This window comes from Hirundo rustica, chromosome 9, assembly GCF_015227805.2.
Source record: "Hirundo rustica isolate bHirRus1 chromosome 9, bHirRus1.pri.v3, whole genome shotgun sequence".
NCBI lineage: Eukaryota > Metazoa > Chordata > Aves > Passeriformes > Hirundinidae > Hirundo > Hirundo rustica.
In genome coordinates this window covers 5,824,824-5,852,770 of record NC_053458.1, presented here as the reverse complement: position 1 = coordinate 5,852,770, position 27,947 = coordinate 5,824,824, and the positions used below count along the sequence as shown (strand labels likewise).

At 45.2% G+C, this 27,947-nt stretch overlaps 1 protein-coding gene across 1 annotated transcript; it reads right to left on the bottom strand.

Moving 5' to 3' along the window:
• Window positions 1-151: 151 nt before the first annotated feature.
• CC2D1B (coiled-coil and C2 domain containing 1B) lies at window positions 152-27,876 on the bottom strand. Its single transcript, XM_040073623.2, has 25 exons — window positions 27,815-27,876; window positions 27,447-27,543; window positions 24,351-24,492; window positions 21,605-21,720; window positions 20,743-20,862; window positions 19,503-19,640; window positions 17,295-17,556; window positions 16,687-16,811; window positions 16,494-16,569; window positions 15,260-15,370; window positions 14,827-14,957; window positions 14,476-14,548; window positions 12,288-12,406; window positions 11,325-11,493; window positions 9,244-9,416; window positions 9,015-9,140; window positions 8,478-8,536; window positions 8,119-8,235; window positions 7,574-7,647; window positions 6,907-6,965; window positions 5,177-5,228; window positions 4,477-4,576; window positions 1,665-1,755; window positions 1,291-1,421; window positions 152-512 (listed from the first exon to the last, which is right to left on the bottom strand). Exons 2-24 carry the CDS (start codon window positions 27,510-27,512, stop codon window positions 1,302-1,304), a joined length of 2,619 nt encoding a protein of 872 aa, XP_039929557.1. The 5' UTR covers window positions 27,513-27,543; window positions 27,815-27,876; the 3' UTR covers window positions 152-512; window positions 1,291-1,301.
• Window positions 27,877-27,947: the final 71 nt, after the last annotated feature.

Genomic DNA, 27,947 nt, shown 5'->3' with positions numbered 1-27,947 from the left:
CCTGAACTGCTGCCTGAGAGCTCTCCTCTGGTTTAGGAAACTAAAAAAGACCCCAACCCAAACAGGCCTGGATAGGAGAGAACAGAAAAAGCAGTAGCAGACTGCTCACTGAACCACGCCAGCCGCTCAGACACCTGGGAACAGGAATTCTGGTGAAGGTCTTACCTGTGACTTAACTAAAAAGCTCTGGCACTGCCTCAGGGAATTTTTAAGGGGCTAAACCCTTCTCACAGCACTCTGCATAGTTAGTGTAACATTCGTCCTGGTGCTACAGCAGTAGTCCCACGTTAAGGCAATTCTGTCTATTTTGGGTAGACCGGTCCCAAGCCCTGCAGCAGCGCGTTCCCAGAGCCTCCCGTTTGCCTTGGAGTTATTAATAAGCACTATGGCTGTTATCAAAATAGACATTAGGTTCAGTAGTGCATTCATTTAACATCTTTGGTGCTTGCAGCTTAGCAGCATCTTCCTGCCTTCGCTCAGCCCACAACTTCCATTCCAACATTCCCATGGATCTGGGGAAAACAACACGAACAAACCCATGAGAATTCCTTGCTGTGGTGTAGAGCAGATGTACAGAGTTCAAGGTGACATTATATGGGAAATGCTGACACCAAGGTTCTGGATGGTCAACAAGAAAAATCAATGGAGCACTGTTATTAAACTCCAGCACTGGAAAGTGCTTGGGCACGAGGCCAAGTTGTTATTTCAGGTACGGCCATCAAACGTGTCCCTCAGCCTGACTGCAGCTCACGGGACCTCCTGACCTCCCTGGCTGGGAGGAGAACACTACAACAGGCCCTTTGCTACCCAAATGGTGACTCCTGTACTGAAATGAGACCTCAGTCTCTACAACCCGACACCATTTGCCACACCTTTGCTTCCACACAGGTGATGTCACTCTAAAGCTGGTGAATATTTGCTAAACTGCCATTTATAAATGTAAAGTGAAACCATGTGCTAAGGAAGAAGGAGCACAAAGGCTTCAGGAGATCAAGTAAAGGAAGATGGATTACTTATCACTTATTTTCCAAATAATACTCTTGGTAAAGGTGACACCAGGAGCTCTCCCTGTATTTCAAGGGATTGCGAAACAGCATCTTTGAGATACAAACTGATCAGAGATTCTGTAACCTCATTTATGAAATGATGTCAACTCCCCACCACAAATATAAAGAGGAATGCTACTGAAGCCAGAGCTGTGTTAATTAGGTCAATGCCAACAAAAGGCATTATTCAAGCAGAGTTTCTCTGCAGCCCTGTCAGGTCCTGCCCAGACCACAGCGTTCGTACCTCAGACAGAACTAGCGTTCAAGGACCAGCCAATTTTCTGTAACTGTTTGAAGATCTTGACCACTGAGGGGCTCCCTGAGTCTCACTTTTACCTCCAGTTTCCCTCCAGTGGGCTTTCTGCCATCAAAAATCTGAAATAACCACAAAAAGAAGAGCAGTTAGGACAAATAGGGATTATCATGTTAAACTATAGAGCCTCAGGCAACTGTGACTCCAGAGGTTCCTGCAGGTGATTAAGGTTAAGGTGTATTAAGGTTATCAAATTCCTTAATACAAAACCCCACTGCATTCACAGGTTTATGTGATCCAAATCCTCATCTCCCCTTTGGGTTTAAAGACTAAGCAGAAGAACACATCTCATCCCAAAAACGTACCTCGATGATCTCTCTAACTTCACATTCTGATTCCAGCTTGTCCAGCTTCAAGTGTGCTGTCCCCACGTGTTTGTCACTTCTGAAAAAGGACCTGTGCCAAAGAAGTGACGGGGTAAGGATTTCCAGGACATAAAGAGCAAACAAGCCCCGAGGCCATCGCTATTTGCTCCATCCCCACATCCAGAGAGGGCTGGTCAGGACATGCTCCTGGAACCTGCACACCACAGGGCTCAGGCAAACCCTTAAAAACCAGACTCCAAGGAACAAGATAAGAAAGCACTCATTTGTTAATTGTTCTTTTGCAACCAAGGTAAAGATGAGGACAGCAGCGAAGGAAAACAACCGACTAAATCAGCACTTGGGGTGGCAGCAGCTTCTGTCCCTGCCCAGGGTGACAGGAAGGAGGTTCCAGTGGCCAGGACAGGGCCATCCTCTGCTTGGGGCTCTTCAACACAACAGGCTGAAGGAATTGCCAAGGAAGTTGCATCTCCCAGCAAAACAAACATTTCACAGGCACCTGCTGCCTTTGGCAAACTACTTCTAGGAAAGTCACATGAATCATTCTGTTTCATCTCAATAAATCAAAACAATTTCAGTAAATAAGAACATTTCAGCTATTGTTTTGATTCACCTACATACTGGTAGTTTTAACAGTCAAAAACTATTATTTGAGAATTTCCAGTCTTCTGGAGTTAAACAGAAGCATTTTTATTCTGTGAGGAAAACAAGCACTTTCTCCTTGCTGTAGTCACTTCTGTTGAAGAGTTTAATCAGCAATAGGTCAATCCATGCCTGAACAGAGACAGGTGTTACAACCCTTGTCCAGACAAACTCCTCCAAAAGGGAACAGCCAAGACTAAACCACCCTAATCCCACAGAACTGTCCAGCTCAAAGCACAGCATTTCTTTGCCTGCATCCAAGCAGCTCCCTGAACCTGACTCTTAAAGGTTTGATAAACAACTAACCTGTAAAGGTGAGTTAAAAAAGATAATCTGACCACATCTGCTGTATTTTGGAAATTTTCCAAGATTTCAGAAGCTTCCTTTTTTTACCCACTCTATTTCAGAAAAAATGAGCAAATAAACCAACCAACATAAAAACGCCATCCCTCACACCCCAAAACATCCACCCTTCTTCCTACTGTCATTAAGAGATACTGAGATACTATCAAGCAAGGCTTGACATATGCCATGGAAACTCAAAGATTGTTAATGGAGCCTCATGATCACATCATGGGTGGCAACAGGAGCCTGAGACTCTCCATCGATGAAACCCTCACAGAATCACTGAGCAAAGTCCAGAATTTCTTAGCTCACATGTTGGAACACTTCCTTCACTTCACAAGCACTGTCAAATGAAGGGTTATGTAATTGTACTGCAGCATGTGGGACACTCTGCTCACAAACTTGAGAGAATCTGCAATTCTTGCTGAATTCTTTTAAAGCATTTTTCGATTTTATAGCTCAAACAATAAAGACTGGTTCATCCCTGCTCAGTTCCAGGGGGTTGCTGTGAAGACTGAGAACTTGCTCTAGGCTCTGGCTTCAGAAACAGCTCTGGGGAAATCCCTTTTCATCTTCAGAAGCTTTTAGGAGAGGCTCAAGAAGAGACTTTTCCTTTGGAAAAATACATTGCTGGGTTTTTACCTGAAAGTGCTGCTAAACTGAAGTTTAATATATATGACCTGAAACAAGTCTCCTTTGCTCACTGAGCAAAAATAATTCTTGGGAGATGGTCAAAAAGCTATCAGAGACCCTGAAGCTGCAACATTCACAAAAGCATTTCTGAAAGTACGATTCATTTGTAGTCTTTGAAAAGACAGGGAGCAGACAGCCTTTAGAAAAGAGCCTGGATCACTTCATCCTCTCCTTTCTCCCAAGGAGATGGCTGGGAAAAGGTGATTAAAAAAAACCATTTTAAACAAATGTAAACACTTCACAGCTCTGTGCAAAAGAGAGGGGATCTTGAACACAGAGCAGTGGAGCAGTCAGGATTGACAGAAAAAGAGTAAGAAAACCAACTTTTGCTCCAATAGAGATGCCAGTGGATGATCTGGAGTAAAACACTGGGACTTCAGATCACAAACTGAAACATCTGCAACTTGAAAACCTGTGGATGATTTTGGAATGGTCCAGTAATAGCAACGAGGAATAGGACAAAGAGCCACCAGACAAAAATCAGGTTATTTGGCAGCCCATCACAGTCTTGGATCACAACCAACCCAGGGCTGAGGAACACAGGCCACTCCTACTCTGAACAACTCGGTTATGAGCCTGGACTGAGGATGATCTCCCTGAACCATCCCTTGTTAACAGCCACCCTGTGATCCTGCCCTCTGAGATGAGTCTGTCTCTCTCCAGGCAGCTGCCAGAAGTGCTCAGGAAGTACTGCAAGATCCAGTGAATGGAAGTACAAAAACATAATTAGTTCTGCCATCATGTGTCACCTGCTCTCCTCCTGTCCATGTTTTGCTGCCACTTTAATTCATTATTCTACAGAGTATTTAAATTTTCTAGTCCTGATGTCTGAAACCAAACTGGGTAAGAATGAAAACAATTTGAAGTAAACCACTGCTTTCTCAGTCTAACCAACTCCTTTTAACACACTAATCCTCAGCTGATCTGAGTCAACTGCACCGAATTTGTGCCTTTCTTCACCCCCACAGGGGAAGCTGCAGGGCTCAGGCACATTCTGAAAGCTCTCAGACAAGAGTACCAGAGAACCCTTCAGTGCTGGCTTAGAGATTGTGCTCGATAAACTTCAGCTCCAGCACTCCTTTCAGCTGTCAGTGGAGAAGCAAACTGGACTCACCCTTTGTGAAACACCTCAAATTTAATTCCTTTGGACCGAATTGCGCGTCGGAAGCCTCGGTGGTTGCGGTTGATGTTGAGCTTGAACAGCTGGTTGTACTCTGCAAGGGAAAGGAAAGCTGTCAGTCAAATGTGCAGTGTTGTATCCCTGTAACTTCTCAGAGCTCTTTTATCTCAGGCTGGCCCACGTGTGAGACACTTCAGAGCCACAGGAACTCCTCCTCAGGAGGGGCTTTCAGTCAGTCACAGGGACACGGTGCCCCTGTGCCACAGCTCACGCCACCCTCACCCTGCAGGGACAGGAACCAAATCACTGTGAGCTGACAGCAAGGTACTGGAGAGATCAAACCAGAGAGTTTAGGTCTTTCAGCAAGTAAAGAGTGTCTGTGGCTAAGATAAAAGGTACAAAGTGTTCAAGAAAAAGCAGAGTAAGGCTGGAATGACTGGGAAGGGGTGTTTTGGATAATGTAATTAATACTGGTTTAATTCATGACGTAATAGCTACCACCAATATCGGGATGAGGGGGAAGAAACTGCCAACGCAGCTGGACTTCACCCCACAAGAAATCTTTTCATAAGAAAGAAGTAAGAAGGTGGTGGGAGGATCTCTGGCCTGGTTCACAGTCTGACACCAGGCTGTACTGTCCAGGGATTCCCGAGGTGCAACATTTTTCCTGCTGTTCCAGAAAAAAAGGACTCACCTGGACAGTTGTTATTGTTAATTACAGGCGTTTTACTCTTTTGAGGTTGTTCCTATCAAAAAAAGAGACAGACATTACATGAAACTGTCAGGTATTGTTTGAAAACAGACTAGTGACCATTTTTATTGCCAGCTCTATTTTATGACTACACAAGAAACGTAAGGTTTTAGGGTTATCTAAATAAGAAGACTCATGGCACATTTAAGACTAAAATACTTGGATTTCACTGTGGTAACAAAGATAATACTGGAGAAAGAATAAGCCAGAACATTACATTGAATATGAGAGCCATAGATAAGCTACGCAGTCAGTCAATTCAATCCAATCATCATCAAGTTACTGGCTGGGGCTGTTAAACACCGTGACAAACCGTGCACCTTCCACGACACGGTAATTCTGTTCCTCCTGCATTAGCTGGAATAATGAGCTACACAAGGAATTCATCACAAATCATTCAGGGAATTGCCCTACTATTATTCTCCCTGACAATCAATCTGCCACCAAAATGAATTAACTTTTAACCTAAAGTGGAGTACAAACTAAATCTCCAGGGGATGAGCAAGGACAATGTGGCCTAATTATTGCAGCTACTCTGCAAAGCTGATTTCAGCTATAAAGAGAAAGGTGGTATATTTATTTGACTGTTGGCTAAGGAGTAGAGATCTGGATTTTCCAAAGGAAAATAGATTAAAAGGAACTATGCTCATTCTTACTCATTCCCCAGAAAATTACTCATACAGACCAGTTCTGGTTTCAGCCACCCTAACCGAGTTACTCCTTCATTAAGGCCTCGTGTCACTCAAACCTAAACACAAACACGGTCTGACCATCAGCAATTTCCAAGATTTACTGGAAGGCAGAACCTAGGCTCTGCACATTCCCAGGGCTAAGCCTCAGTCCTGCAAGAGCAAGGTCTGGTTTTGTCCTACACAGAGAGCAGCAAAGCCCCAGGACTTCCACTGACAGGAAGAGACCAGCCACTCCCTCCTCAGAAGCCCTTCTAGCTCTAAGGCTGGAGCATTTTTCAGACCAGAGACTGCTTTTAAAGGTGAGAGGAACAGGATGACACTGGGGAATTCCAAGGAAAGAAGTACCACGTATGTGTATACATATTTTTATATACATACACATACATACATGCACATACACACAAGTGTTAATTAGTAAGAGCAGAAATTTGGCCCGAGACCCTTCTCCAGGTATATATACATTTGCTAATTAAACCACCGTTTATTTGATGACAAAGATTAACCTTTTCAATCCATTTCTACGATTGTGAGAGAGGCTCAAATGCAAAGCCTTTAAAAGCTCGGGTTTTTAACCCAAGAGGACACGGGGAGATCACATCTGAGGCGGCCCTTGGCAACAACTTTGTGTGCCCTGGTGTTTGGTGTGTTTGCATCCCTGAAAGAAATGAACTTTGACACATTTTCCCAAAGTGGAAAGAGCCTGACAGTGCCCTCAGGGGGAAGAGGTGGGCACGGCTTAGCACTGAGAGTGCTGCTGACACAGAGCCTGCAGACACCGCCCTGCCAAGGGCAAGGTGCAGAGCACCGAGAGAAAGGTGCTAAGCTCAAACCTGCAGCCAACACGCTCAGCAAAAGAAATCTGCTTCAAGGCAGATCCAAGCAGGAGGTCTAGAAGTGTTCTCCCTTTCCTTGGAGCCCTCACAAGCTCAGGCAGTGGCAGGGGGGACAGACTGAGGGGCAGAAGAGGCACGGCACACTCACCGCACTCGGGTACTGAAATTCAAACTTCACAAACGCATCCAAATCTCTCGGTGACACACCTGGGTGAGACAACAGCCAGCCAATGCAAACAGCCAGTACAGACATTGTCACTGCAGCTGTCATGTCGAGCAGGACTCCAAGAGCACCCAACTGTTTTACAGCAGGACTCATGACCTGCCCCTTGACAACTGAAAAACCCATCCAGCAACCCCAAATCCACGGAAAGTTGGCATCCAAAGGAAAACACCTGGGGTTTTATGTTGTTAGTCCTAAGACAGTCTAGCACAGATGATTTACAAGCTCCCAGGAACAAGGGTTAAAGCAGTAACACTGGCAGGAGCAAACGCTGTCTACTGAAGAGTCAAAATACTCCAAAGTGGTGAAACTCATAGCCAGGCACCCATAACAAAATAGGAGGTAAAAATGAAACTTTCCCAGGATAAAATTAAAGTTCTCTTTGTCCAGATGGAACACAGATTCTCTTTATTCATCTGTCTGTTTTAAAAATACTGTTTAAAGGTTTTGGGGGGATATGAGCCCAAAACATGGTTACTTTAATGAGTGCTGGCTCCTAAAGTGGCCTTTGAAGATAGAGAAAATTTAACTCCCCGTTACTCTCCTTACCTACTCAAGAGGAAAAAGCCCACGTGCCCTTTTGAGTACACACCTGGTGGGGCTGGTAAGTTTATCCCTCTGACAATAAGAAGGTGCATTTCTGTGCTGTTGAGATCAGAAAATATCCTGTGAAAAGACAAAAAAAGCACATTCATCCCACCATCAGCTGATCCACTGCCAGACCAGGGTGCCATGGCTATTTGTCAGAGCTCTGTCAACAGTGCACTCCTATAGAGATCATCTCCACAAAATACAGCAGAGCAAAGGAAGAGCACAAACAGAGCTAAAAATATCTCTGAGGCCAGGAACAAAGCCCAGGAGGCAACAGGACTGAGGGAAAAACAGAGGAAGGAGGAATGGCTGAACTAAGAGAATATAAGAGGGGAAGCTGGAGGCATTCTGAAAACAAAAGAATCAGCAAGAGAAGATAGAGAACAACTTCTCTGTATTTAAGTTGTTGAGAGTATCCTTTCAGGAATGCTGAGCCTAATCCTGGATGCCACCCAGGCTTGCTGAAGCCCACAATTCCCTAAACAAGGGCAGAAGACCAGGAAAGTCATTCCAGCCTGCTGAGAGATCCTTTTGTTTTTTCCACACCTTATCATTTTAAAGGTTCTTTCCTCAAAGTGATGGCTTGGAGGATCCATTCCTTGTGCTCGTGCAAGCTGTAGGATCTCCATGTCCTTTTTACAGCCTTGGGCCAGTTTCTCAAACCTATAGGAAAAGGAAAAAAAAAAAAAACAATAAAAAACCCACACGTGCTGGAAATCAAACAGAGCACAGAGTAACCCTCAGCCAGAGCTGAGAGCAATGTGGAGATGCAGGAATCACAGTCCCAAGCCTTTCACACAAGGATAAACTTACCAACTCAAACCCCAAGATCTTTAGTGGGTCAGGGAGACTCAAACCCGAAATAACTGCTTTGGGGATGACTGAAAGCAGGCACTGGGTCTTACCGAGTTGTTTCTGCTACGTTCCCCAGATGCATGAACTGCTTGGAATACTGCAAACACCTCTGTCAACACAAACAAAGCCAAACAGATTCACTCAGTGATCCTCACACACGGTTCTGAGGTAGATAACCTGATTTAAGAAAAGCCAGGCGTTTTCCCGAGTCACTCAAGAACATTCACCACCCCATTCCTCAAGTCCAACGCACAGCATTTGAGCTGTTCTCCCTATTACTTTTTAATCACCTGATTAGTACATAGGAGGTTCACCTTAGGCCTAGTCTTCATATTCAGGTACTGTTTTCAAACTCGAGTGCTCATATTTAACAGTGATAATTTGCTAGTCCCAAGCCTTCAAGCACACCCTCTGGCCTCAACCAGCCATAGAATCCAACTCTGAAAATTCTCCATTTTCAAACACACAATATCAAAAGTATTTTCAAAGAAAAAAAAAAAAAGACCCCACCGGAACAATGATGGGATTATAATAAATCCCAGACAAATCTAACACCAAAACATTTCTAAAAACTATAAAATGGTCACCTCATGTTGGTCCTTCAGCAATTTTACAAGCTGTGCATAAACTTCATCTGCTTTCTGAGACAGCCTGACATCTTCGTGGTGTACAAAGATAAAATCACCCTCGTCATCTGTAGGAGGTGATGGCAGCTGCAACGCAAGAACATCACATTTCAGAGCCCTTACAGAGAAAAGTAAGCACTTAGATGTCCAAGAATATGAAACAAAGCAGAATATTAACAGTCCTACTAACCTTGGAGATATCAACAGTTTTGCCAGATTTTGCCTGCTCAATCTTTAGGTCGAGGCCCTTTGCTGTTCTGAGATACGTCTTCGCCTGTTCGAGGTTGTTTTCCCTCTTTGCTTTGATGGCTGCCTTCAGGTATTGCTTCTTCCTGTTCTCCAGAAATTCCAGCTGTTCCCTAACTGAAACACAGTTGTACAGAAACACTCACTCATCTTAGAGCCAGGAAAAGATCAGTGAAAGTGCAGATGTCAAACCGGGACATTTCCTTACCGCACTCAGCTGTTTCTTGGGCACTTTCAATTTCAAGCATTAAAAAAAGAAACAAGCTTCCTCCTAGAACAGCACCCTTCATCAAAAAAAACCTCACAGCACTTCACAAGCGCCACAAGAGTTATTACAGCCCCTAATCTGCAGGCCTGAGACAGACTCCAGCACAGCTGACTGGTCCACGGGAGAAGCTGAATCCAAACTTTCAGCTCTCCACGTTAACTTCTGAAAAACAGCAAATATCACGAGCACCCGCTGGAGTTATTTCCTTCCTTCTCCCCAGATCAGAAAAGGGCAGAAAAGAACCCAATGAACCAATGTGCAGGCCCACTCAGACACATCACCTCTGGTTTTGTCCCATCTGGGGTGCCAGTTGTCTCTGCCCACTCAGGGACGGCAGTTGTTTGTGTCCCATCTGAAGGGACGCCAGTTGTCGGGGGCTCCTTTGCAGGAGTTTAAATTCCCCGGCATTCAGGTGGTTTTAGAGTTCTGGCCCTCTGCGAAGCTCTGTGCCAAACGCAGGAAAAGACGGAGTCTTCAAGGTTACATGCTTCGTTTATTAGTTCTTATCTTACGATTTTCTCAGTGTCCAAAAGGTGTTTGCCACAGCTCGGACATCTGGTGACTCCCCCTGTCTCTGGGCTGCCCTTATCTTTTATACTAATTGCTACGTATTCTTTATTTACTATTTATTACCAATGTCTATCACTATTACTAAAAAGGTCATCTTTACTCTGACCCAATCCTCACTAACTACTTTGTGCCAACGTCACTGCAGAAATGGAGTGAGGGAACAAGAAGGAAGAAGAAGGAGACAACGCCCCAAATCCTCCACCTTGCCCCATTCACTTCAATGCCAAAAATCCCAAACTCACTGTTTTTTCATCCTGTGATGTACTAAACTACTGTTTTTCACACTCTTGTGGCCTGCAATGCTTCCTGCAGTGCAAGAAGCCTCTCCCATGGACTGAAATCAAATCCAGTGTCTCTCTGGGCTCTGGGCTGGGGTCCCAGACACCCCTGCCCAGGTCCCTGACCCTCCAGGGCAACCAAAGGAGTGCCCTGGACTCCAACACACCTCTGCCTCTCTGTAATCCCTTGTTCTCTTAGTTTCTTATTAAGGCTCGAGTCTCTTCTTTCCTTGCCAAACCAGTAAGGATAATCACACCAGTAAGATCGCTTCACACTGTACCAGGTCAGTGCATCAGTCAGGCAGGCAGCTCTGCCCCATCCTGAGGGAAGCAGCCAGGGCAGAAGGGAAGGAGGATGGAACACAGCAGCGAGAGCCTGAGCACTGGCTGTGTGCGCCCAAACCACGCTGTGACCTGCTGCCTGTCCCTCACTGTCTGTCAATTCACCCTGCGCACAACTGCTCAGCGACCTCAGCAAGGGAAGAGCAGAGACTGAGGAAGCCCTGCCTGCACTGCCAGCCTGAGATGCTTGGGTGAAGCACCAGGCAGAGAACTCTGTGTGATGTAGGGAGCTCCGTTAGAGCAATGAATAATTCACAGCGGCGACCCGTCCCCTTTAATGAGAGCTCAGCCGTGAGCGGAGTTAAACATTATGAATCGATACACTTGTTACATCACAATTAATTAAAAACCTAATCAGCCTTATAATTATACATGCTGTCTCTGTGAAATAAAGCTGCGTGGCTGGGGTGGGTCTGCCCTCCAGCACACATGAACTGAGGCTCCTGTCAGAGAAATCCGTGACACAGGTTCACGGGCTCACACCTAAATTATAAAGAATAAGTCTTCACGAAACTAGAGCAAACAACTTGCATGTGGAGCACTGGGAATGGTGATCCCTTCACTTACCAGCTGGAGGGAGATGATCCATTGACTCTGCCTTGTCCAGGGTGGAGGGTGATGCAGCTCGTTTCAGGTGCTCAGGAGAGCTCTCCTGAGCTGCAGCACGTGGAACTGGAGTGGGCTTAACAACCTGAGTTGGCTTCTTGGCAACCGGGGCCTGGGGCAGAGGCTCATTCTAGAACAAAAATAATTGCATAATAAATGAATAAAATCTATTCCAGGGTTGAGGACAGCACCTCAAGCATCAACAACTATGGTTATAACTGTATCAGCCTCTGGGTATCCCTTTTGAGGGGAGCTTTGCATTCCAGACAACAGATTTTTAACTTCTGGAGGTTTATGAGCCATGCCAGGCCAGCAGGTAGCTGACCTATGCAAGTCATAGATGGAATAAAAGGAATGTTCAACAAGGCAGTGATTTTTAAAAAAGCAGAGGCATGAAGAAAAAAAAATAAAAAAAAAATTCAGGAATTCTCCCCATTAAAAGCTACTCCAGTTGAAAGCACCATCAATCAGCAACCAAATCCAGAGAGAGACAGAAATCAACCCAAAGTCTAAATGCTGGTGCAGCCTGACAAAAAGCATTAAGTGCTGAACATCCTGGGAAAGAACAAACATAGGAAGCTACTGGGATGCAGGATGAAAGTACAGATTTAAGTACTTTAGAATAATGTAAAGGAGTGCTAAGGATCTGAAGTGTTTGCTTCAAAAATAAAATCTACATACAAGAGTTATGAAAGAGCCAAATCCTGCTCACAGACTCTGTGGTACTGACTGTAATAACATCTCATCTGTCTCTCCTACTCTATAAAGGAAACTGAAATTACTACTGACATCCTGTACTCCTCAGACCTTTGGGAAATGTATTTCACCTCAGTACCCTTACCTGGAAATCCAATGGCCTCATCTCTGCGTGCCACGAGAGATGGTAATTGAAAACTCTGACACATCCTACCAGGCAACACTAACCTCCTCCTCCTCCTCTTCATCATTCTCCTCCATGTTTGCCAGCTTGCTGGCACTCTCCAGGACAGCAGCAATGGTGCTGCCACCATCTGCTGCTGCAACACCAGGAAGAGGGGGAAATCCTGTGAAGGAAAGGAACACAGAAGAGAGAGTTGCATAAGCCCTATGGTATGGCTTTCCATATTACTTGTTTACTGTAAAGCTGTTTCTATCCAAATACCTATTATCTAATGTATTTTAGAACTCAGTCTAACTAGACTGAGGCCAAGGCCAAAAAAAGCCTTGCTAGATCAGGTCTGAGTGGTGGATATAAGATCAGATCTCTCATAGATACCTGGCTTAAGTGGATGACAGTAAAATGATGCAATAACTGAGCAGTTTTCCAAGCTGAGCAACTGGCAGCCAGCCAAGCAACCTCAAGACTTCAGTAGCAGGGATGCCCCCAGAACCAGCAGAGTTTAGTCCCATTTTTCCCCCTCCCACTGCTGCCTCACTTCAGCAGGCACACAGTCCAGCAGAAAATCAATGCTACCCCCAGAGTAATAAACAAACCACTGCTGACAGCTGGGTAATACACTCAGCCTCTGCTGAAAAGGTACTGCAATGCAGAGGTAGCAAACTAAGGCACAATCAGAGGAGTTAAATGAGAAGTGTATGAAGAAGAATAATATTCTTCATTGTTTTGTTATTCTCTTAAGGATGGGAGGAAGGTTTGAGGACGAAGATAAATTCTCACTGCCACATCACGAGTTCAGTGCCAGCTTCAGAGAACAGAGACCCAGAGCCACAGCTATAAAATGTCTGTTAGGACTTCTCTCATTTAATATACAGCAGTGTATATTGCAAGCAAGTATTGCAGCCAGTCTCATGAGAAGTGCTAAGAAACACTAAATTGCTCCTAGAGATGGCTGCTACAGCACAAGTTTGAGGTACTCAGGCAGGCAGAGAACACAGAATCCTGTGCTGCTGCCCCGTGTGACATTTGATCCACTGCTCAGCAGCATTTCTGTTTCCAGGGAGTCCATGCCATGAAGGGCACTGCCATCCCAGGATAACTCACTGCTGGTTTCAGTGACTGCCTGATAAGTGTCTTCAATGTCAATCACGTGGCCTCCAAACGATGGCTGAAAACCACACAGCTGATGTGCAAGGACACTGAGCAGCTCTCCATACTTCCAGAGGCATAAGCATGGTGTACCTCACTCCTACAGAAACTGGTATTTAAGGGAACACATTCTGCAAAAAGACATGCTAAACTGCCTTTCAGGGACAGCTTGAAAGCAGGAAACCTTCAAAACCACACACGACCTGACAGAGCTGGCAGCGCCTACTCTACCACCACTGCAGTGCTTGCCACTGCCACATCTGCCCGTGCCAAAAACACCACAGGGTCCATCTCTATCCTCTAACTTAAAAAATCCTGCTTTGCAGTGCTGACTGTATCCTTCAGAAGAACACATCAGGCCCAAGATGAAAGGCAAGATGTTTCCTAGGGGAGAAATGCAAATGAGAGGCAGAGCATTCACAGGTGACCTTGCCCAAACTTCTCCAGACACAGCACGGAGTGTTCTGAAGGAGATAAACAGGGCACAGCATCTCACGATTAACAGCTCAGCTGCTCCTCTGCCACTGTCTCAGTGTGACCACGGGCACGACTTGCTTCCTCTCTGCACACTTTTACCAGCCAGGAGAGCTGCAAGGCTGATTTGGTGTTACAAGGAGATATTCATTAGATATCAAGTTCTGAGCCTCCTGATAGGAATCAGCAGAATGGGGGACCTCAGGTAGTTTTTTTCACTTTTAAAAACCTCTTTCCAGCAAAACTAAGAAGCCAATATAATCCAAATTTAGTCTTTCCTCTAGGAGGGCTGACACAGAGGATAGACAAGTAACATTTTTAGCACCTGCCTACGGTGCAGTTGTGATGCCTTGCACTTTTCAAATAGTGCCAGTTTTAAGTTCCCATACTGTCAAACAGGCCATCAATATGCAGAAATATTCACTAGTGTCAGTGTTTAGGAGCATATTAATAAAAAAATTTCCCACTGCCATCAAACAGCAAGGCCAACTACTCAGTGAGAAAAAGGAGGAGCTGCTCCACAGGACGGGCAGGCGATATCTGCACAGCCCCTTCAGAGCCTAGCAGGTGTACAAAAGCTTGGGGATTAGGATGTTTTACGTTCACACTTACCAGGAGGAACAGGTAGCTCAGAAAAATTCACTTTTCTCCCTGCCTTATGGGCTCTGATGGCATCCTGGTATTGCTGCAATCAAAGGCACTCAGTAAGACATAAAATAGAGCTGACTGTGAATTAGCAATCATCTGTATTTAACCGGCATAAACACTGCACAAGACTCAGTATTTTACTACAATGTGTGCATTGTCTCCAACTCTTCCTCCGAATGCTTTCCAGCTTCCCCACTGGACCTCTTTTCAAACAGACAGACAATACACAAATTATTTCAGCCTTGAAAAAGTCTCCAGCGGGAGAACTAATTCCAATGGCTTTGCTGGATGCAAAGAGCCCCGCTTCAGTTTTACCTTGGCTATCCTGTCGTGCATCCTGCCCTTCCGATCGTCCCCGCTGGCTTTAGCCTGAGCTGCTGCTGCCCTGTACTTCTCCAGCCGCTGCTGCAACGCTTCCAGCACCGTCTTGGGCTGCTGCAGGGACTCTGCAAACCACACAGGCAAAGAAATGCCACCTCACAAGGATTTCAAAACACACAGGCTGCCTTTCTCCTCCCCTTCCTCAGAGAACAGCACTGCAAAGTTTCACTACGAACACTGCTGTTATAAAGAAAGTTTATTAACTTTTAGTTCTGTCACTGATCCAGAGCAAAAGCGGATTGGATCAGCAGCAAACAGTACCCAGGAACATTAGCCAGGTTTACTCAGCCCTGCTGCAGTTCAGTGGCTGAGGTCAGACATTAAAGTGCTGTTTTCATGACTTACTGGAGAAATGCAAAAGTCCCACCTGAAGTTTCTGGGGTCTGAGGTTCAGGTGTTGCAAGATCCTGGGAACTTCCCACTCGGGGTGGTACTTTTTGCTTGGATGCATCTTGTACATGCCCTAAGCTTTCAAGATCTGCAAAGGAGAGAAAGCAGGAAGTTTCACAGCATGTTCATACACAGCAATTACTGCTGCACGTCACTCAGAAAAACAGCAATTTGATCACATCATCTTCCTGAAAGCTTTCTGGCTTCCAAAGAGTATCTCCATGGCTAGCTAAGTCTAAGGTTTCCCTTATCCACAGAACATGCCTCATAAGAGAAAATCTCAAATGCTGATTTAATTTTGGTTAGGGCTGCTTGAGGAAAAAAAAGCAAAAGTAGTTCAAGTATTCTAAGAATTCTCTCCCCAAAATATAACTTGGTATCTTGGCAGATGGAAAGAGTGAACAAGTCTGCTAATTAACTAAAATATTCTAGTAACAAAAGATGTGCTGGAAAAGGGAAGAAACTCTTACCATCTATTCAGAAACTCCAGTTTCTGGCCTTGTAAAACATAAAACTAGAAAATCATTCACTGCAAAAATCTTGCACTTTTTAAGGTAAGGTTATGCCCTGGGTGAAGTTTCTCTGCAATGCCATTTAGTGATCAGTAACTTGAGTCATGAATCTCACGATTTATTGAAATAATCTGTCATTTTATTTCTTAGAATAAAATAATCTACTAAAGTAAGTTGTTTAAAATACTGGGCTACAAACACCAGGTATTAATTATTGGTAGGGATACTGCATCTACTTAAAAGAAAACCAAGTCTCTCTTACGAGGACTGAGGCACCTTTAATATTGATAGCTTGCCTTAAAAATTGGACTTTAGTGCACTGCAATCTGTTTACTAATCTGAACACTGTGACCTTTAGTTGAAGCACATAGCACCATCAAACATTACAGTAAATTTTAAGAATGCGCCATTATCCTTCTTTCCCTTCCACTTCAAGTACTGGTTGCTATTACCTACACTTATAAAGCCAGGAATATCAGACATCAATACTTGTTTGAACTTGTAATTCACAGAGGGTAACTGCAATGTAAGTGATGATACCTCATTTCGCTTCATTGGTCTTGATTAGACTGTGAACATGCAGTGAGCCTCAGTCCTAAACCATCTCCAGCTCTTTTAATAGCTTTGCAATCAAATGGAGAATCATTCCATCACAGCACAGAGACACTTCTGAAAAGGATTCCTGAAGGCAAATCTTACCCTGAGGAGATGGAGGCATATTCTGGAGGTCTACTGGCTGCCCACTGTCCAAAGCTTCCAACACCACACTGAATTTCTAGCATGGAAAAAACAAAAGGTTTATTCTGGTCTGTCCAAGACGTGCCAGCTGCCACAGTAAGGACATTTAATGCATGTGGGTATGTTCAGCATTGGGGATTTCTGGAGTGCATACCTTGCCTGCCTTCATGTATTCCTTTGCTTTCTCCAGGTCCCCTTGCTGCTTGGCTTTCAGAGCTGCTAATTTATACTCCTTCTGCCTCCTAAGTAGGATTGCTCGTGTGCTGCTGTGCTGGGGATCTGGGAGAATGAGACAATGCTGAGATTGACACAGAGCATGCAAGATTTGCATCCCTTGCTACATCCATCTATGCAAATACACATTTGTTCCCTTCTGCTCTAAGTCACAACAGCCATCTTACAAATACCCTTCTTCCTCCAGTCTCCAGGAGTCCTAACATAAGAATTCCACTTTTCCCAATTTAAAGAAAAAAATATTAGGTCTGTAAGTCAAAACTTTTTAAAGTTTGGAATTCCACATGCCAAATAACGAAGGAGAAACAGAGGCACAGGAGAAGTTAAGGATACTGATCCAGCACACAGAGGAGCTCTAAAACAAGAACTGATTCCACTGCCAGAAACTCAGCATTCCATGGACAACTCTGAGACATTCAGCAGCGAAGTTTCAACATAAGCAGTGCTTTGCTACACACAACACAAACATCAAGGAAGATGCAGCATTAAAACAGGGCTGCAGCTGCTTCTCATCTCACATCACAGTACCTGTTTCCACAGTAGGATCAGCAGCAGCACGACCTTGCAGAGACTCTGATTCCAAATGCTCCCTTGCCTCAGGAGAAGCCTTCTGCTCATCATCTGCAGCAGACTCAGCTTTATTCTCTGGTGAATCTCCTGAATTCTCTAGCTCCACTGCCATGGCTTGAGGTACATAAGAAGAACTCTTTCCTGTTGCAACAGGAGGTGGCATTTCTCCCTCATCGATTTTTTTGCCTTTCTTCACTGCAGCCAGCATGGTTTCCAGTGTCTGGCATGGAAGGAACAACAGAGTCAATAGGCATTTTCATCAAACATGCGACCAGCAAAAAATCATTAGAAGACAAATTCATCCCCTTATACACGACAGGCTCTGTCACACACACCACCACAGACTGCTGCCCTTCAGCTCCCTCTTCTTCTGCAAGAACTTCAGTGCCAGTGAAAGGTGTCCAGATACCAGAGCAACACAGTGCAAAGGCCTTGTTACCCAAACCAGGTAACTGCAGGAACCTCAGCGCCCAGAATTACTGGAGAGCTGATGTGATCCCCTCAGCTTTGTCACAGAAAGTCACCAAGGAAGCCATTTATACCAACTGTAGATGGATTTTGAGCATTTTTAAAATATAATAAAATATGCTATTCTGAAATGTCACTGCCTGCATGGATCCAGGGGAGGAAGGGGTCTGCAAATCTATTTAATACAATGAGAAAAGCCATTAAACGCTAACAGAGGAAATGGAGCTTCAGTTCACCACCTGTGTAAGGAGCTCTCACCATCTCTAACTTGGGTTAACTGCTGCTCATTTTTAAAAACCCCTCCTCCACCCCAAATATTACTTTCCTCAGCATTTTTTTAAATTTTTTTTTCATTTTAATTTAAGGTTCAGACAAAAGACCAGTATGCACTTCAAGCCAAAACAAAAGTTTTACTTCTTTCATCTTCCAAAGAAACTAAAATGGAAGCACAGAAAGACAACAACAACAAAATCTCATCAGTGCCAGAATCACTGCTGTTTTTCTTTTTCTTAGCCATGGCATTGTTTGACCTGTTGAGTAACAGTGGCAGAGATACCTTGAAATGACTGCATGTGAGACTGGGTTCAGACCAGCACCCACAGGCAGCTCCCTCCTCTCCACGTGGGGCTGACAGACTGAGACTGAAGTACACAGTTCCAAGAACAACATATAAGAGAGAACCCTACACCATTTGTTGACATGCAATTTTGCTAATTAAGTAGCCGTGAGCTGTGAAGTGAGATCTGGTCTATTATCCCCAGTCACACTGCTTAGGCACAGGGAAACTCCCTATCCTGAGAAATAAAGGAAGTGGCACAGTGCACTAAGCTCATTACTGGATTGAACAGCTGGTCTGCCCTTCCCTGTGGCTCTCAGAAAGGCCAGGTGGTTTTGTGTCCATCCCTGTCACAGCTGGCAGGCAGTGGACACACACAGACATCTTTCTTGTGCTCCTTCTTCCCTGAGTTTGGCCTCAGTTGTTCCCTCTGTACCCCAAGACACCTGGTAGGCAGTGAGCCACTGCATCCTGCCCCAGTGCACAGCCCTGAGCTGTACAGCTCTGCTGCTGCCTGAGGCGATGCAGGAGAGCTGCTGAAAGCAACGGGGAGAGAAAGGCCCTGCCCAGCAGTAAACGAGCACTGCAGCTCACTGCAAGCACGCCACCTGCCTGGAACCACGAGAGGCTGGAGAGACTGCTCCTTGCTGCAGCTCTCAATTGCCTTCATCAAAAATCCTGCTCCACTCCTCTCCAAGCACAGCCAACACACTCAGGGAAAGGCACCACCTCCCTCTGAGGGAGAGAAGTGAGTGGAAGGTTAGTACCTAAGGGGAGGCAGCAGGGATGAACTGCAAGGTGTTATGTGCTAGGAAAACTCCTAAACTTTGCTTTAAGGTAACACTGAGCACTCACCACAGGTCAAATTCAGATCCAGGCAGGTGGGTTTAACTTCAGCACGTACCACAAACCCTGCCTCCAGCTACCACATCCAACAGAAACAAAGCTGACACACAAAAGGCAGCTGAAGCCACACCTTATCTGTGTGTTTGCTCTATCAGGTGGGTAGTCAATAACAACAAATGTTTCTAAAGTAACACCAGGCAGCACACGAATATTTCACTCCCCTGTCAACAATCTCACACACTGCAGAGAGCTGACTCTGCCTCACCCTCACTCACATCCTGAGGATCCCAACTCACCTTCAGGCCTCTCTCGTACCGCCGTGTTTTGGAGCTCTCCCCCGACGCCTTCGCGTTGGAAATCGCCGTCCTGTAGTCAGCAATTCTCCCCTCCAGCGTCTGCTGTAGCTCACTGGTAACAGCAGGAAGTGAGGAGGTCTCAGAAAAAACAATAAAACAAATCAAGAAAACTTATTTCATCCAGCTAGACGAGTTTTCCCACCGCACTGAAAAAACAAACACTCCTCTTCTAAAAACACACACACCGCCGTGAAGGGAGCGCAGGAGGGAACAGCCCCTGAAACAGAGCGGCGTTTGTGCTCTGCTAACGGCCCTGCATCCACCTCGGGGCTCTCTCAAAAGCCTCACAGAGAAGAATGGGTGGAGAGACTCGGGAAACTCTCACTCACAGGGTAATTGGAGCCATGTGGTCCCTGAGTAGGTGAGGAGAACACTGAAGTCTCTCAAACCCCACACAACAGAGGGTGTGAAGAGGTATTTTGGCACAAATCTTGACTTATTCTTTTCTTATTTTTAAACCACGCTAGTTTGCCCCCTTCTGGGCTTCAACCTGGTTTTACAACGAGTTCTTTTTCCTCCTCCTCCAGCCTGGAATTAGTTCAGTGACAAAAGCAGCTTAAGCGAAGTCATGAGCAGCTACTCAGAAACTCTCCACAGCCACAGAGACCCTGCAGATGGCTCCTGATGTAATTATTGCCATTATCTCTATAGAAACCCTCTCAATCCCATTTACTAATGGCCTCAATGCACAAGGCACTGGAATCTGTGGCACACAACAGAAACATGCAGTGACTGAATAAAGGATTTGACTGCATGAGGACTGACAAATTAAGCCGAGACAGATAATGCTACTGATAAAAATCCAAAACTACGTCAGAGATGCTGAGTTATCACATGTCTCACAATTTCAGCACACTGCTCAGTAGTCTGAGGGAGAAGAGATGAACTCTGGACCTGCACTGCAGTCTGCATGCTCCTACCTATAACGAGGGACAAGACGTGCTTGACTCCAACTGTTTACCTCTTCAATTCTATGCTAACATCAGAATTCATCCTTGGAACAAAGCTAAAGGATCACCTGCACCCCTACAGCACTGGTTTCCCCAGAGGAAACAGCAACAGTGCAGTTTTTCCTCCTTGGAAGACAAGACCTCCCTAGATTGTTGATAATGACTCTCATCCAAGCCACGTGACAACGGTGATTGAGCAAAACTGTCAGAAACACAAAGCTCATTCCTACCTGTGATTGCAGTTCAGGTAGTTCATCTTCTGGTTCAGCTGGGGATGGCTCTGCTGCTGTCACTTCATCCTCACAGCTTCCTGTCTCACCTTCTTCCCCCAGAACTTCTTGCAACTCTGCCTAAGGTAAAAGCAAGAGCCAACAAAGGGCTTTTCCTCAAAATTTTCTCTGTCCTCAAAAGACAAAAATAAAATCAAGTCTAAAGCGTCAAAAGCTCTGGACAGATCTTGAACCCAAGCGAAGAGTCTGAAGATCTTCTATTCTAGTCTTTTTAAAATTCAATTTTATTTTGCATTATTAATTTAAACTGGTTCCATATTCCACTGAAAAGCCACACTGCAGCCCCAGGATCACCACACAAGCCAGAGAAGTTCAAAGAAGTACTTTTACAAAGATTATGCAAACCTAAATTTCAAATTTCCAAAAAGCCTCTACTAGCAATAGCAGTCAAAACCACTGCTTAGCATTCCTTCCCTAAAGCCTGCCAGTTAGATGAGTCACTGAAACAACAAAGACCTTCTTGAGGTGTTCTCTCAGGCCAAGCACTACTTGAAGCAGTAGCAAAATGGTGGCAGACATCTCTTTAAGGAGACTGTCCCTGGCTGTCTTTCATCAGCTGACATGGAGTGGGATTCCTGCTCTTCCCTCAATTCTCTAAGACCCCCACACATATAAATGTTGGGAAACTGTCTTACTCTGCTGTGCAGGGGCATAGATCTTGCAAAGACCTGCATCTAATGGTGCTTTTGCAATAGTTTAGCTTCTCACCACAAAGTTAACAGACATTTTTGCTAAATGCAGTTCTGTTTAAAAAAAAACCACAACCAACATACTAAAAGTCTTTGCTAACAGTTATGCATACCAACAGGTCTGTATCTTTCTCCAAGTCTTCATCATCTGCATCTTCCTCTCCATCTTCATTCAGGTCCTTCATACACTCCGCAGCCATCTTTTCAATACGATCCATGGGCAGAGGAGCTGTGAAAGGAAACCCCAAGGAGCTGTAAACCCTAAGGAACAGTCACGGGGTATAAATCCTGATGGAGCTGAAAGAGAGCAGTGACCTCCCCTCTTGTGCCCCCTTTACTGCAGTGTCACAGGTGACTGAGAGTATATGGATGGGTAAAGGGCAAAGCCTGGGAAGTGAGCACCCAGGAGAAGCAGCACTGGTGTCTCTGCTGTGGCAGGCAGTTGAGGCAGGCACTAAGACACTCGCACATTTTCTGCACTGCTGTCTCGTGATGATGAGATTCAGCCTTTTCCAAATTTTTCTTGGCTCCTTCATTTTGCAATTTTGCTTCTGCTCTTCATCCCGAAAGCTCTGCTGAACTCCTCACTGCTGAGTTCTCATCTGTGCTTCATCCTGTGCCAACCACATGTTCCTACACTATCAACTTCCTCCACATGCTCTCAAAGGTGAGGTTGTTTGCCCACAAATCCCAACTGTCCACGTAAATGCCTCTGATACTTCCCCATGCAGACACATGACTGTGACTCACCAGCGGCAGTGAAAGCTGCAGAAATTACAGATCTCCAATTTAAATGGATCCCATTCACTCCCTGCTGAATCAGCTGAAAATTACCCCAGGTACAAAACTGTTTCTTTTCAAATAACCTGATTCGGCCCATCAGCGCTTCACTATTTGCATCAAACACGCTGCTCATAAATTTGACCCTTAGAAAAACTTGGACCGCAGGCCATATCCAAAGGCAACTGGCTGTGCAGAAAACTGCAGCAGAGGCAAAAAATCTAATCAAGCCTCCTCAGATGGTTTTTTAGCTCTAATCCCGTGCAGCAAGACAAGGCCACAATTTCAAACTCGTGAGTGGCTGCCCAGCTGGCACTTATCAGAGAGAGCAGGGATCTCTGTGCTTAAGATGTCCCAACAGCGCAGCTTTGGCTGGAGGAGGCCAATCCCCCACTCCCAGTCAGATGCAATCCAGGAGGGAATTACTGCACCCGGCGCCCAGCCAAGAGCCAAGCACGTGAGCTGCACTGGATCCCTTTTTCCTGTCCTTTCCCAGACAGGATCTGCTTCTCCCCTGCCCTCACTGCAGCTCCTCCTTTCCAGGCTGCGGCCTGCCTGCATCCTGCCCCGACCACTGCACTGCGCCAGGTCTCAGGAGTCCCCAGTGCCAGCTGCTCATCCTCCATGAGCTTCCAACCCACACACCTCCCATTCTAACAGGGAAACAGAACAGCTGCACATTGGAAAATCACTTTTGAACCACACATTTAGAAAGCACCGTGAATTGTCAGGCATAGTAAATATTAGTTTCACACTGTCTGAAGTTTTATTTTCCTCTTATGAATAAAAAGACCAAAACAACAAAATAAGTGACACAATGAGAGTGAGAGGGAAGTCAGCTCCTGAAAAGCTGACAATTCAAGAGCTGTTGATACACAGATTCACACTCAAAACATTATCCTGCATATTTTAGCCACAAGTAACCTATGGCCAATGGCAGAAGTTCTGCTGCTATGCCTATTTGCACAATTATGCTCATTAGCTTTAAGAGTTTCCTAAAATTTTGAAACATGGAGAGTGGAAACGATTTAGAATTTAGTTTCAGATACAAACATGTCCTTTGTCCATCATCAGCTACCGTGTTTATAGAGTTGTCTTGCCTAAATATTTCCAAATCCTTCATTTCCCTGCCGCTCTTTGTGAAGCCCCTTCAAATCTTACCGTGAAATTACTGCAGAGCTGCGATAAGGCTGTAGGTGCACTAACTATCCCTTCCTTCCTGCACCTGCTCACACACCTGAAGGTCCCCTTTTCCTTGTGCCACCTCAAGCACCGGCCGCCACCCCAGGTCTCAGATTGGCAGGGAGCAAACCCGGCTCAGCTGAAAAGCTCCCACAAGAACAGAGGTTTATTTCTGCGGAGGAGCTCCTGCAGCAGCTCACCCTGCAGCTCCACAAACACGGACACGCTCCGAGGCAGAGCGTGCTCGCTGGAGTGCCCCCACAGCAGCAGCCCTGCTCTACGGCAGATCACAGCAAGCCTGCAGAACGCTGCAGAGCTGCACGCAAACACCAGCAGACAGAATCAACAGGTGCTTAAACCTTTAAGAGTGGGAGTCCATTCCAAGAGAGACTCTAACCTGCATAACACAAGCTACAGGATTCTCCAACTGACTGCATCAGTAGCTGCCTCTGAAAATGGGATTCCGTTTTGGTTACAGACTCCAAGTAACTAAAAATATAATGCTCGTTATGTAAATTCATTCTTCAAACAAAAACAGAATGACAAACCACATGACAAACAACCCACCCTCCACAAGAAACACAATTTCCCTTCTGAAATCATCTAGCGCCTACTACACATTTTTATGATTTCATATGCTAAAAAAGCAAGGCTTAATTCAGTCATTAAATGGGCCAGAGGTATCTTTCCTGCATCTACAAGAGCATCAACAAAAAAATACTTTTACATTGTTTGTGGAGTAGCAAATTAAACCTTTCAATGTAAAGAGCAGATGCAAATTCAGCTTTTATTCAGCGATAAAAAAAAAATTTTAGATAGATTGAAAGATTTTTTAGATAAATAATAAATTTGAATAAATTTATTAAAGGTAAATAAAATTCTGCTATTTTAACTTACTTTTCACCTTTGGCTTTGGTTTTCCTTCTTTCACTTTTGCTCCTGTGATAGCAGCAAGCTCTGCTTCAAGGTCCCCGTCATCCTCACCTTCCTCTGCACCCAGCAGCATCTCTTCAGGACTGAAATCCACAAACAGCCCCAGCTGGAACCAAGGGAAAATAACAACACAGAATAATAAAATACCCTAGAGTTAGAACAAAGATGACACTCCAAAACATCACACTGCATGGATTATTTAGAAATTTTCATGCATTCTGAATTCCGGTTTTTTGCTGGTTTTTTTTTTTTTTACAGCCCACTATCATACCACCCCTATTACCACAACAATGCATACCAGGCACCCTAACTCGTGCAAGGCACATAAATTCTTATAATCCCACAACTCTTCTCTTTAAAACTCTACACAAACCATTCCTTGAAATCAATCCCGTTTAACAGTCTGACATGACAAGGTAGAATAAAATGTTTGTTTCACTGAGCCTCACAGAGCAGATAGCATCAGGGAAGCTCAGGGCAGTGCCTGTAACAGCTAAGCTAAAAAATATTCACTCATGGTTCACACACAACAGGTCTGACATGTGCACGCTGCAGAGACTTCACCCTTATCTCTTGAAGAAGCCACATTTGTAAACACAGAACGGTTCTGTCTCCTTCCATCAATTTCTAAATCCCATGGAGACAAACACAGCCATTAAAACCCAGCAATGCCCACACTGCACTGGAGAAAACCACCAAACTGGCTGGCACAGATCATCAGCTAAGAGATAACATCTCAGGGAACAGTATTAATAACAGTAATCAGGATAGGACAGTAGGGGTTATCGCTCTCCTGTGACAAAACATTCCAACGTAAATCAAAGGAATCTCTGGGGTCTTAGTCCAAAAGGTATTCCTTAAAAATGCCATTTTATCACGGTTTTTGTATTTCTGGTTAAGATACTAACTGCCCCAGGAAAAAAAAGAATCTTAAGTATGCTAAGATTTTCTATAAACATGAATGAACAGAGTTATATTCATCCTGTGAGGTAGGTGAAGCTTCCCTCAGACTTTTCCAAAGCACAAGCCCCTACTGATCCTCACATGGCCAAGGAGGCAGCACTTCAGCTTCTGTCCAGGACAGGAAAAAAACATCAGCTGTCATTACTCTGAGGGTTAGCGATCTCCTTCTGTCTTGAGGATCTGAAGTGCTGCAAGAAGCTGTCTGTCAGTTTATGATTTAATGTAATAATATATTCTTTTAACCCAGTAGCAATGGAAGTGCTGGTGGCTACTGCCCTGAAACGCTCTGTGCCCCTCTTTGGACTATTTTATAATCCCAAAGGAGAATGTGAAACATAGAGCTGAGAAACGCAGGTTCCGAGGACCAGCACCAGCACTTAAAATCAGCAGCTGCTTGTTTCCTAGCCCTGATCCTGCCCTTGACATTCCATAAGGCCCCGGGCAGAGCCACCCTCTGCCTCATCCATCTCCCAGCTTTAGGGCAAAACTGAAGTACTCGCACACTTGGCTAGAACAGAAGGAAGGTGAGGACAAGGTTTAAATAGCAAATATTTACAATGGTGATCTAAAGATTCAAGTTCTCTGGAACACACATAGACCTTTCACCAGGAGAACACAGCATCTGCTCAGTACCACACTGCAAGCGTGGACAGTGAGGCAACTGCAGCGACCACGAAGTCAAGAACACAATTCAGCAGTTCTAGCTCCGAGTCCCAATCCATTCAAGAAGGAACGTTTCCAAAGAAATTAGTAGTATTGAGGCAATGTTTAATAAAACAGAAAAAAATAGTTAAAAACAGCTTGCAGTTGATATACTACACAACAAAAACCATTTTAAATTGAATTAATTTGAAAGCGAACAAGCCATTTGTTTCAAGAAACACTCATCCATGCTGTAAGACAGGCTGAATAATTAACTGTATTTAATTAGAAGTCAGTAAAATATGTTAATCAGATCCTTGATTTACTCTCTTATCTTCTCAGAGTGAGGTTTCTTTTTTTTTTTCCCCTGGAAGGAGGAAAGATATTTTCACCTTTTATCTTCTCTCCTGCTCAGATAACTTATACACTATCTCTGACACTGAGAAATGCAAACTTTCATGCTGGAGCCATGGTGACATTATGGATCACTAACTACAGCATTCTGCCTTCAGTATGAGAACACTGGTTCCTAAGAAATCACCAAAAGAGAACATCTTAGCTATTTTCGCTATTCTAATAACCTGTTACAATCCCTTATCACATTTCTCTATATTCTTACCAGTGATTCCACCTGTTACTTGCCTCTATTCTACCTCCAAAGGTTTCTGAAATTCCATTCTGGCTCTAACGTATCCTTTAACTACAGTGATTTTCTGTCAGTCTTCTACCCAGAATTTTGCCTTGACTGTATTTCTAATTTTGACACTGTCGCCTGACTTTCTACACCTCCCAACCATGACTAATTATTGTTTATCTCCACAAGACTTCTGAAACTCCATCCAAAGGTAATTAAGCATGAAAAAACCCCAACACACAGACACAGCTAAACTCACTTACAGCTACAGGAAAGAGGCATAGGGTTATCAGTCTATCTGTTACATGAAAAAATGTCTATATAAAGCACTTTTCACATAAAGGGAAATTAAAATTAACTGTCTCTTGTTTAGCACCTTAATACTGTCCCATATACGTCCCTTAATTTGTTACCTGATATTCTGTTGTTCTCACTTTTGTTTTCTTGGAGATGTAAGGAAAACCTCCACAGAGTCACAGAAGTTATTATTAAATCTCAACAGAGCTCGGCTAAGAAAATACTGTAAGCATGAGTCATGAGGTCTCATGCAAAGATTACAGCATTACAACACTGCCTTCCCTGCAAGACCTCCACAGCTGCCTATCAGATATTTACTCGAATTAGAATGCATTAAAGAAGGGAGGAAAACAGGCGCCGCACAATCTAGTTTTTCTCATGGTCTTGCAATGCTACAAACACACGGGAGATTCTGTAGGAAAACAGCAAGAGGTCTGAAGGAGACGATCCTGAGGAGCAGTGGGAGGAGGAGGTTTCCCTGCCTGCTCTGCAACCACATCTCCCTGGCCCTTCGCCCTCCTTACCTGCTTTGCAACTGCAGCTCCCTGGCCCTTTGCCTGAGGGCTCTTTTTAGGTCTTCTGCCAAGCATGTCGGTTCATGAATCCCAGAGGGCTGCGTCTCTACGGGACCGAGAGCACAGGGAACTTAAAGTCAGTACCGTGCCCGTGCCGAGGCAAAGCCCGGCCGGAGGCGGGCGGCGCGACCCCGCCGCTCCCCCGGCACCGCCTCGCTGCGCCCCCGCCGTGAGGGCAGCGCGGCGGGACGCGCTCCGCGGGGCCCGGGGAGCCCGGCGGGAGCCGGCGGGCAGGGACGGGCCGCGGGGGCGATGGGCCGGGAGCCGGGCGAAGAACCGCGGAGGGGCCGCCCGGAGAGAGCCCGGCCCCGGCTCACCTCGGCTCCCGCCCGTGCGGCCGCGGCTCCGCCCGGCGCGCTCGGTGAGGGCCCGCCCGCGGCCCCGGCGGCTGCGCGGCTGCGCGGAGAGGCGGGCCCGGCGCGGAGCCGCGGCCCCCGGGCTGTCCGAACC

Bases quoted from the DNA above. Each gene is read 5' to 3' on its own strand.
- CC2D1B (XM_040073623.2), bottom strand. From the start codon at position 27,512: ATGCTTGGCAGAAGACCTAAAAAGAGCCCTCAGGCAAAGGGCCAGGGA. The intron at 21,721-24,350 runs GTAAGTTAAAAT...TTCCTTTCACAG, and splicing joins ACCAAAGCCAAAGGTGAAAA to CTCCTCTGCCCATGGATCGT. The intron at 5,229-6,906 runs GTGAGTGTGCCG...TTTTTTTGATAG, and splicing joins AATTTCAGTACCCGAGTGCG to GAACAACCTCAAAAGAGTAA.